The sequence below is a fragment of the Drosophila mojavensis genome, unplaced genomic scaffold (assembly GCF_018153725.1).
Source record: "Drosophila mojavensis isolate 15081-1352.22 unplaced genomic scaffold, ASM1815372v1 contig_49, whole genome shotgun sequence".
Taxonomy (NCBI): Eukaryota; Metazoa; Arthropoda; class Insecta; order Diptera; family Drosophilidae; genus Drosophila; species Drosophila mojavensis.
The window spans coordinates 1733196-1745181 of record NW_025318872.1 but is presented as its reverse complement, the minus strand read 5'-3'; the positions used below and the strand labels follow the sequence as shown (position 1 = coordinate 1745181).

At 38.1% G+C, this 11986-nt stretch overlaps 1 protein-coding gene across 1 annotated transcript; it reads left to right on the top strand.

Annotated features, from left to right (window-relative positions):
* The first annotated feature begins 7655 nt into the window (after window positions 1-7655).
* LOC6577905 lies at window positions 7656-8266 on the top strand. Its single transcript, XM_002003800.4, has one exon. The coding sequence runs from the start codon at window positions 7912-7914 to the stop codon at window positions 8218-8220; it is 309 nt and encodes a 102-aa protein (XP_002003836.1). The 5' UTR covers window positions 7656-7911; the 3' UTR covers window positions 8221-8266.
* Window positions 8267-11986: the final 3720 nt, after the last annotated feature.

Below are 11986 nucleotides of genomic sequence, written 5' to 3'. Positions count from 1 at the left end.
ACCCGAAGCTAGACGTTCCACATGCGTTCCACACGAAAAGCAAGCCAGATACCGTACATACAGTACAAAACACAAACAAAACAAACAAAAGTGAGCGCGTCTAGCTGCGCTTGGCCGCAGTCGCCGTATGAAGCTCGCGGCGGCAACAACAACGATGGGGGAATGTTGCTGTCGCTTCTATTGCTGCTGCTGGCCAGTTGGATATGTCCAAGTCCAGGGCTCGTACAATAATTAAGCAGCAGCTTAAGATAAGTCTTAACTGACATGGAGAATGGAAAGTTCAACTACGTCTTTCACTCGGCAACAGTTTGCTGATGGCGATTAACATACGACACACACATATGTGAGAGAGTGTGTGTGTGTGTTGCAAATGGGAGAAGGGTTTGTGTGGCAGGCATTTGGCTGTCCTACTTCTAAGGCTGTTCCTGGCCATGTTCAAGACCATGTCATGTGGCTTCTACTGAGCTTCTGTGGCTGTGTTGCACGAAATCGATCAAATCAAAAATGACTTTGTGAAGTGACTAACTGCCAGCTGCCTGCTGCCTGTTGCCTACTGCCTTGCTGCCTTGCTGCCTTGCTGCTGCTTGTTGCATGCAACATGCTGTCTAACAGTAGCGGTCGCCTCTCTGCTGCTTGTTTAGATTTTTGAATGAGCCGCAAGTCCAAGTCCAAGTCCAAGTCCAATGGCTGCAACACTTCAAAATGAAAGCACATTCCCTTGTAGAAATTGTACCGTTACGCGATGAAGGCTAACTGCAACTGCAGCCAAACAACAGCAACAGGTACCCAGGTTACAACAGCACCAACGATCGTTTGTCCGATTTTTTTTACTTTTTTGTGTTTTTTATTTTTTTATGGCTGACAGAGACTCGCATCGTCCTCCAGCATCATCCGACACTTGTGGCAGCTTATGGCACAGATTTGCAAATCGCGGCTCCTCTATTATTGTAGCTGTTTGTTGTGGCAGCAACGGCAACTGTTGCTCTAGCTGTTGCTGTTGTTATTGTTACTGATGATCTCGTGCCCCTCTCTGCCGCCCTGCCGCTCTGCTGCTCTGCCTTTCCTCCGTGGCAGCTCGGCCGCGTGCCTCTTATTTATTTGAGTCAATGAGTTCACAACTATTTTTTCTTCTTCTTCTATCCCATTTTAAGTTAATGGCTTTTTGTTGCCGTTGCCGTTGCTGTTGCTGTTGTGTGGCATGTGGCATGTGGCAAGGAAGCATCTTGTTGGCTTGCACTGATTGATGGCCTGATAATGCTTAAGTGGCAAGATGCTGATATGTGCAATGAGTTGCAATACCCAAACCCACAATAGATGTATCGTTCACCTCCTAATGAGTCCCCAAACGACTGAAATCTTTAATTAAAATTTCGTATTGCCCATTCTGCTAGTGCTAAAATTGAAACTAAAAATTGTATTTACTGCATATCTGTTTGGGCTGCTAACTCATTGTATGTATAGGTATTCCTAGATCTTCCTAGATTATTATATAATATGCATGCTATAAACTTCTTCAATTTTTAAATTTTAAATGATCTGGGCATATGAAGAAGGAAGGAAGAGAAAATCCAAAGAAATTTTTCAAAAGTTAAAAATACAAATATAAATGACATATACAAATATTATTTATTTTTACTTATATTTTTTCACTTGAATATTTTATTATTTTTTATTTATTTTTCAATTATATATACTTTTTGCTTTTTAATTTTTTTTGTTTAATTTTTTTAATGTGATTATTTTTTTAAAATTACAAAAAACTTAAATTTATTTTTATTTTGATCTTATCTTACTTTAACTTATCTTATAAATAATTTTAAGACTATTTTTTTTTATATTAATGTCAAAAAAGCTTGTAAAATTTTCAGAGGTCTATTATATTTCCTATTCATTATTATATCTATGTTTTTATTTTCCCAAGTTTTTCTTAAATTTCTTTAAAATGTTTTAACGCGGCTCATTCGTTCATCTTTATGTTTCTACTGCCCATAGATTTCGAATGAGTTTTATGAGATTGTACTTATTTCAGTCCAAGCGATTTCCATTCCAAGTTGGCAATTTCTCAACCTTTCTATTTGCAAAAAATGTTCAAGATCGAGGTCGAGTCAATATTAATGTTTAATTATATTCAACTATGCGTAGTTATAGATTTCCTGAATTATATGCATAGATGTATATATTTTTAAACGAATATTTAAATATGTAGCGAGCAGTGCATGAAAATTAACATAAACGAGACTCGCAATGCCCATAAACAAGTGATGCCATTCAAATTGATATGTTCATTATAATTAGCCAGACAAACAACAACAACAATTGCAACAATACTAGCACTTTTTAAAAAACGTTTAGTTTATGGTTTAAAGCCTTTTACTAAATGGCCAATAACAACAACAATAATGACAGCGCATGCAAATAAACATGAGGAATTTGATAAATTTATGCGCAAAATAGAAAACAAAATTGAGAGAAACAGCAGCACGAGCGAGAGCAACAGCAATGGCCGGCAACAACACAGCTCCAGCAACAACAACAAACACATCAGCAACGACAACGACAACGTTTAGGAGAGCTTTAGCACTTCTCGCTGCCCTCGCGCGCCCACCCTTAACGGCAGCTGCTGCACATAATTGGCTCAAAGCGAAAAGCAAAAACAAAAACAAAAACATAACGAAAGAAGAAGCAAAAGAAAAAAATAATAAAAAGCTCGTAAAGTTTTGTTGGATTTTGTGTGTGCGCGCAGAAGACCCGCCCGCCAGTTAAAGCTGTTGTTGTTGTTGTTGTTGCTGCTGCTTGTTGTTGCTGCTTGTTATTTAAACGTTTTCAAATCGCGCAGCGAATGAAAACGAAAGAAAAAATGAAATACATCGAAAGTGAGCATATGTATGTGCATGTGTATGTGTAGCTGTGTCTGTGTGTATACACTATATACATACATATGTCGGACGTATCAGCGACGCGCGCCTTCAAACACACTTTGCATGGGTCCGGCAATGCGCGAGCGCAGCAGCGAGAGAACGAGCCACTCAGTTGGACTGTGCGAGACCTCTGGGGGGGTGCGGCTGGGCCTCAAATTGATATAACTGAGCTGAGCTGAGCTTGTCGCGGACTCGAGCCGAGTGCGCGTACGATTGCCCAGCATCGCATACGACAAACACCCCAGCATACATATGCCAAGCGATTCGCTGCTGTCGTCTCAGTTACAGCCATTCGGTTGTCAGTGCCTCCTAGCTAAATATGTATATAGGTACACATACATATGTATATCTAGTATATATATTGTTCACTTGAGTTTATAAATATATTGTATAGCTGACCAGCATCGAGCCATAGCGCAGCATAGAATCTAGAATGTATATAATTTCTGTCTTTTTATTGTGTATGATCGAGGTTTATATAGATTTACTAAATAAATTGCTGATTCTGTTCAGCTGCATAATTTATACATATGTAATACAAATTATATATTTTATATCAATTTATATCAAATATGCTTTGTTTTAACTGTCTTAAGAGTTTACCAAACTGAAATAAATTTTTACAGCTCTTTGACCCACACTAACTGAAAATTATATATTTCTGGTTAGAAATTTAAATATATCATTTTTCATTTGGTAATTCAATTTTAGCAATATAGCATATAAGTAAAGGCCAATTTTAATAGTAAAAAATATATATATATTTTTTTAAATATTACTATTAAATTATTTTATTGTACAATATTATTTTTATTATTTATCATAGCCAAAAGTGTATTATACAATATGTTTTTTTGTATACAAAATATATTATATTTTATTATATTATTTTTATTATTTATTTTTCAATATGGTTTTTGTATACAAAATAAATGTTAACTTAATTTGTCATATTATTGAAATGCATTTATTCAGTATTTATTTTGACTATATAATACATAATTTTCTATAAAAATAGCTTTTTTTGGGTACTCTTTTAGTCAACGTACTTAAATTATTATATTAGCTTAAGCATCTCAAATTTACTTTGACTTTTACTCTTGCTTAAAGTTTTAGTTATCATATTGTGTGGTTTGATCCACTGGTTGTCTTCTACATTCTATATACTCTGTATATAAATATGTATATGTATGTATATATGCTTCTCGCTCTTTTATGTATCACACTAAACGTTCTGCAATTGGCTCATTTAAGCGCTGCGTACACGCTCGTCAGAGTCAGGCCACACACACTCAGACTTGAGCTCTCACACACCCACACACACACACTCACACTCACACATGTAGAGATGGCTGTGTTGTCGTTCGTTTCTAATTATACGATAGGTGCGCTTCGAGCCATGAAACGTGCGGGGTCTGACCTTCTGTGCAACGTTTAGGAGCTGCCCCACTAAGTGAGTCGGAGTCCGAGTGCAACTCGAGCTGCTCTGTTGCATTTGCCCCTTAGCTGCCTGGTGTCTGAAAATGGTTTTTGTTTTAGTGGTTTATTAAATATTAGTTGGCGAAAAAGGCTTCTGTGGCGGCAGCTATTATTATTTCATGCATCTACTGGGATTTAATTATTGGAATTTGAGTTAAAGCAAACGCCAAAATGGAAATAGTTTTTCAAACATTATTCATCAGGCTGTGGCGCAGTCTAGGGTGCGCCGGGGTATACTCGACTAATAGTAGACTGACCTGCGCACGGAATATTCAATCTACTATTAATTAACTGTTTTTAAATATTAGTAACAATTAGTAAATGTTGGTTAATGAATAGTTAAAATTAAATTTATTGGAAAGTAGGGTTATATTTCTGTTATAAAATCTATGTAATGGAAGAAGGATATGAAATAAGTGTAACAGGAAGAAAGATGTGTAGAGACAAAAATTAATAATGTTGTCAGAATCGACAACTGAATTGAGCCATGTTCATCTTTCTATCTTTCTGACTTTCTCTGTAATTCTGTATTTTTTTTTTTTTTTTTTTTTTTTTTGGCTATCTGTATTTCTCCTTTGTACCATATCTCTCTCCCTCTGTCTTCCTCTATTTCTCTCACCCTGTCTCTCTCTCTCTCTCTCACTGTTTCTATACCCTCTATGTCCATTTTTTTTTTGTTTCGTCTCTCTCTTACAGGATGCAGGTCTATATCTAATTCTCGCTCTCTCTCTCTCTCTCTCTCTCTCTTCCCACATATTTGTTTTACTATCTCTTTCTCTTTCACTCTTCTGCTTCGCTTCATCAATGCGTAGATGCCTCTCTTTCTACCTCTTACTATACAATGATTATTTTGACTATTAACATCTGCAAAAATTATAAACCTATTTTCGCACACATATGTATGTATGTATATATGTTTGAATCTTTAAAACCTTTCATATCTCTTCTTTTATAAATTCTTGTTGTGGCAATCCATTATTCATAGGAGCGAATCGTTCAATGAAATCGTGTTCGCTGGTCATCTGCCTACTCGATCCGATCTGCTGATCTGTCTGATCTGTTGATCTGCCCTCGACTTCATTTCTGTTTGTTTTCTTTTCTATTTCGGTAATATATTTTTTTCCTCTTCAATTTCAAGTAACCAAAACAAGTAATCTGATATATTTGTCTAACATGGCTGGCATTAAGCTCTTGGTAACATTTCCGCATTTCAAATGATTTTTAATTATTATTATTTTATTTCTTTTTTGTCAGACGCCTACACAACGAAACATCGAAGACTACCTCCAAGTGGATCTGTCGTCTTCCCCCTTTCCCGCTCTTCCTCCCTCTCACTCTCCCAAATGTCAGGCTTATTACGAGCGAGTATTGTCGAGCCTTATCAAGTGCTTTTTTTGGATCTCACTCAGTGTGTGTGTTGGTTACATCTCTATGTGGGTGCCTAAGCTCCATTGATGACACGTCATTTCTGGCATAGACATCTTCGTCAAATGTGTTAAGTCGAGTGAGAAAACCGAAACCGAAAACGAAACCGAATAGCTCGAAAGAAAACAGGTCTTCCCCCAGCTAGGAGGAGGGAAGTGTCAATAAAATGTCATGAAAAGCCACTTAGCTCAGCGACTCTGTGTGTGCGTGTGTGTGTGAGTGTGTGTGTGTGTGCAGCTGGAGACGGTGCCTCACCCAAAGCACTTTAAACTTTGGCCACATCCGCTGTGGGGTTTGCCCCACTGAGCATTTGTCAAATTTTATCGTCAGTTTTGTTGTGGTTCTGTGTTTCCAATATTTCTTCTATTTTTGTATCTATATTTTGTTTTGTTTTTGATTTTTTTGCACAATTATTGCTTTGATTTAAATCAGTCTACTGACCCAAAAGTTCAGGCCACGGAAATTGCAAATTTAATAATTGAGTAGACGCCAAAAAGGCAGCTCGAGCTACGAGTCAAGTTAATGTAAGCCAAAAACCAAGGGGCTTATTAATGCCAGATAACCTTGGCTGATTTAATTTCTTGTTCGCAAGCTGTGTGATTACTACAACAACAATAACAATAACAAAAGATACATAAGCAACATCGGCAAAACAGCAGCAGGAAAAATCAAAAACTTGCACAATTTCGACACTAAACGACGATCTTTGAGTTCGACTTGAGCTTAGCCGAGATATTTATATATATGTATATAAATTTGTTGCTTCGGGTGCCAGTTAGTCGCATATTTAATTAAGAGATTGAGACCCAATAGAAACAGTGTTGAACAATGGGTACATGCTGTTGGCAGCACGAGTCAGCCGCACTACACTGCCAGAAAAATACGTTCGAGTTACTCGTCACTGGAATCGCCTTCTACCATTTTGTTAGTTACAAATGGTGGAGTGACGCGCTCCTCGAACTCTGGCTGCAATAGACCTGGCCTGGTGACTAGGAACCAGGAGAAATAGATGTTGTTCGACATCGGTTGGGGTATGTGATCGTTTAGTGTATGCAGCCAACTCTTGAATTCGTTTATGCGCTTGATCGATCCCTCGACAACGCCCGAGCAATCCTCGCGTTCATATGTGAAGATAACATAGCCATTGAGCTCCAAATCTCGGCATTGACTGATCAGCATAGAACAGATCTCTCCATCGTTGGCACTCAGTTTGTGCAATTGGAATTCCGCATGAAAAATGGTATCCTTGTTAATCGCCATCTTCCTGCGATCCCGACACAGCTTGCACGTACAGAAGCAAAGGACGGCTTCAGAATCGCTAGCTGAAGTGGTACTACCATAAAAATTGACTTCGGAATCCTCGCTATCGCTTCGTTCAGCCAACAAGCGACTAGCGACCAATTTCAAATAGGCTGCGCTATTAAATGAGAAGCTCGATTTAATCATATCCGTTTCCATGTTTTCTGAATTTATTCTGAATTTTTCGGAATTTGTCTGAATTATTCGGAATTATTTGTCGTATTTTTTCGAAATGTGTCGGAATTTTTCGAAACGTGTCGGAATTTTTCTAAATTCTTCGTAACTCTTTGAAATTCTTCGGAATTTTTAGAAATTCTACGGAGTTTTTATATTATTAAAGTTGTTTAGTCGTCTTTTAAATGGCTTCAAATGGGAGATTTGCTGAGGTAAAGGCACAAACGTTGAGAAATCAATTTCAAAGCTATATTGATTTGAAAATTCAATGAAATATGATCATAAGACTGTGCAAGATTGTAGTAAAATCCAATATGGTAAGAAATCAAAGTTAGCGAGTTTCACTTTTTAAAATGAACCAAAACAGTGTTGAATAACCCCTGCTAAACTTCAATCACAATCAATGGGAAAATCGTAGTAGTCACTTGTTTTTCCATCAGAGTGTAATGGATTGGTATTGAAATATATTATATAAACATTTATAACTATATATATATATATATTTGCATATATATCTATGTATATATATTTACGTATATATTTATCGGACTTTAATCTATTTCAATACCAATCTGAGAAACAGTTCAATTAGCCCTTTGATAGTAATTCATCAAAAATGTCCATGCAATTCGAGCTGAACGAACCGGTCGCAGTCTATAGGGTATCCTACAAGCTGTACCTATCCGATATCAAGGGTCTGATGCCACGTGCCGCCCTAAAGGCCACCGAGTTGAATGTGCGCGGCTATATGACACGCACCCAATGTGGATATGCGGTGAGCGGTGAACTGGAGGGCACACAGGATAAGCTGCAGGAGATGATGTCCTGGCTGGAGGAGGAGTCGCCGAAGGGTGGCGAGCTGCCCAAGTTTGGCCAATATCAGCTACAACTGAAGCCCGGCTACGATGATTTCTTCTGTTGTTAAAAAGAAAAAAGATGCTGTAAATAAAAATGTTGCAAGTGCCACAAAATTTGTTTCGAGTGCAGCTCTCATAAACAATAACAATCAGTCGAGCAGCGACGACTATTGAACAATGGATCAGTCGAGCTGCTGTGGCTGCAGCAGTTGCCGTTGCCAGTTGCCAGTTGTTGCTGTTGCCAATTGCTGTTGCTGTTGCTATTACTGCTGCTGCTGCTGACTTTTCAAAGTCAAAAACGCGATTGTATCATCAGTTTTTAGTATATTTCAATGCTCGTTACAAAAGTGAAGGCGGGTATATGGGCTTGTTGAGGCATGGAATTATGTTCTTAGTCCTCTGAAAATTCGTGTGAGTAAGAAATTCTCATTTTTTTTTTTTTACATATTTCCAATTCGAGCAAAGATATTGGTAAAAACTTTATAATTATAATTATTTATAGCTGTAACTATCCATAACTTAATATCAATATATTCTGCAACTTGAAGCTAGGGACCTTCTTCGTTTATCTTGTGTATAGAGAGTTTAATGGAGTTAAAATAGTAGGTATGATCTTTAGACCTGAAGTATATAAAAGTAGACACTCCTAGCTAATTTCCTCAATGGCTTAGTGCATCACAACTATTATTGAGATGATGTGACATGAGCTGGAAACGTATTACTTAATCATATGACAAACTCAAAGATCTCATATAAAAGTTGCATAGATTGCATTTTATATATAGTACAGTGGCTGCGATAAATTAGACTACATTTTTTAAGTCCTGAACGAGCATTGAACAGCAGGTTCAACTTGTTTGCAAAGTTCTTAGCTCGATTTTTTGTTGTTGGTTGTTTTGAGGGCGCGGGTGACTCTGATTTGTGCAGATAGAAGAAAAAAGTTGCAAACAATGAGCCAAGTTTGGCCCAGTGAGCCGCAGCAGCTCAGCAGTCGCAACAATCGAATCAATTCATTTTTCTAGGGCGTACTATGCCACTTGAACGTTGAACTGCAGACGCCCCAATGCTGACTACTGTGAAGGCGACCGATCTTAACTGCCGAGCAGCTCCATTGTTATTGTTATTAAGCCAGCAGCAGCAGCAGCAGCGGCAGCGGCAACAGTTGCTGTGGAAGCAACAACAGCAGCCGCAGCAGCAGCACTTGGTCTTGATCGTGCCCTGGCACTAGTCATTTTATTATTTTCAAGATTTCTTGGCGCTACTTGGCGCATTTCGCAACACTGGTCGGTGTGCGCGCCTACCTCTGCCCCAACTCTTTGCCATAATTCATGCTGCGGCTGCTGCTGCAGATTTATGGGTTTTGCTTAAATGGGAGCAAAGCGTTCTTGAAGCCAGGATTACGACGTAACATTTGAACAGGCAATGGCAATTCAATTAGACCTAAATGCTGTCAACAGCCAGGCAACAGCCAGGCAACAGCCAGGCAACAGTAACAACAACAACAACAACTACAATAACAGCAACAGCAGCAACAACAGCTGTGAAATAGACAGCAAAGCAGAGCCAAGTGTCGTCTGGCCTGTTGTGTCTGCTGTGTCTCTTGTCTGTTGTTGTGCGCCTCGTGTTGCATAATATTTTATGCATGCAGAGCGCTTGCATATTGTTGCAACATGCTGCCATGCTGTTGATGATGATGCATAGCCTCCAGAATTGCCACGTTGCCCCTCCCTGAAAAAAAGCGATACCAGTAAGAGTGATCTGGTCGGTGGGGGGTTCGACGGGAAGTTACCCTGTGGGGCGATCAATTTAACATTCAATCAGCTTAAAAAACATATTTCTATTATGTTTACTCTTCGATTCTGTATGAATCTTGCGATGCCAGGACATTGAACTAAAGCATATCATATATCATAGTTGCTATAAATATTTATCTGATTATTTTGGTATCTAATTGTGTAACTTTAAACAGTTATCGATAACTTTACCCTAACCTAATCTACCATTTTCAGAACTTATCTATCCCATAACAGTTTTTTTTTTTAAAGTATAGATTGAATACATTAAATATTATTATAGAAGAATTAGAATAATATACTAGAATTAGAATAATATATCATATATTATAAACAAGCCTATAACAAATGCATAAAATAGATATTGATCCAAACGAAATCTCGAAATCGAATTTTACTTCACGTAGCTCAGAAATATATATGTATATATATACTATATGTATATAAATATATATATATGTATATATATATATATATCTTGCTAGGCTACCACTCCCTAGACTCTATTCGATGGCATTGAATAGAGAGCTCTACTTGATTGTTGATCCTGCCATCCCCACACTTTGCACTACTTGATCATACGCCCTTCGCACCCATTCTAAGCTGAATTACAGGGTATACGCGAAACAAAAAATCAAGTCCGCCCGACCGTCAGACAGTCCTGCGCCAAGGCGTCCAGCTGTGCGCCGGCTCCAGTCGCCTCGGCTCGTAAGTGTGTCGAATATTCAAGTGAAAATTTCCCGCATAGAGCTCAAAGTCAGTCAAATCAGCGAGTGCGGCGCTTGTCTTGCGCTTGGCTCTTGTGTGTTGGTGTTGATGTGTGTGTGTGTGTGTGTTTGTCTATTCGTATATCCATGGCATGTGCATGGACCATATAGATACAAATGTATCTGTATCTGTATCTACTGCTGCTGCTGCTGCTGCTGCTATGCACATGGAACTTTTATAGGTGGGTAGCTGCGGCTGCCTTTCGACTGGTATTTCGCTTGCGTCTTTTGATTAGAGTCTGAACCAAAGCTTGTCGTTACAGTTGTTCTTGTTGCCGTTGTTGTTATTGTTGCTGCAGCTCTTTAAGTCGAACAATTACATTTTAAGCGTAGCACAACCTTGGATACCGTTATATTTCTAGCTGTTGTTGGGCGTGTGTGTACGTCAACTAGTGGGCAAATAACACAGCGAACATATTTTTAGACAAGTTCCTAAAGCGAACAAAGAGTAGGTGGCAAGACCAGTTGCTCTGAAAATAATCATACTATTGTGAATAGAGTTGTTATTTAGCATTAGTGCATTAATGAATTAAGTAAATAAATAGCATGAGAAATATTTTTATTGATGGGTGATGTTCATAAATATGTATTCATGGATAAACTTAAGTTGACTTTGTCCTTAAAGCTGTATTAAGTTCAAAGAAAATTCTGAAAGCTTAGAGATCTGTGCATCTATGAATCAAGAATCTAAATTGCATAGTGATGATATGATATTGGCGATATTGAAGTATAGACTTCCTGGGTCTTCATAGAATATTCTATTATTGAAGAGAGTTTTGTTGACTTGTAGACTTATTTTTATCATATTATATATTTGATAAGTAATATATTAACATACAATTATTATAAATTCTCCTTTCTAAAACCATTTTAAGATTTATTTCGCTCATAAAAATCTTGTAATTTTTCTTGGCATATATTTTATTCATAAATCTATACTCAACTCTAATATGAAATATTTCATAAAACATACTGAAAAATGACACGATCTATATGAAAATGATATTAGGTTTAGCGCAGCGTTTGCACACAGTAGTTGCAGCTAGTTCTAAGTGGTGTAGCAAATGTTTATTGGGTTTGATGGCAAAGCGCACCGCTGGGCTAAACACGATTCAGCAATCTGCAAACGTCTCGTTGGCTTCGACGTCTTTGGCAACAGTCGAAACAGATCGCCAGTCAGCCCCGGAGCAGCAGACCTGGCCAGGCCAGACCACAGCCAGAGCTGACAGTCAGACAGACGGACGGACAGACGGACAGACTGAGAGACAGTCAGC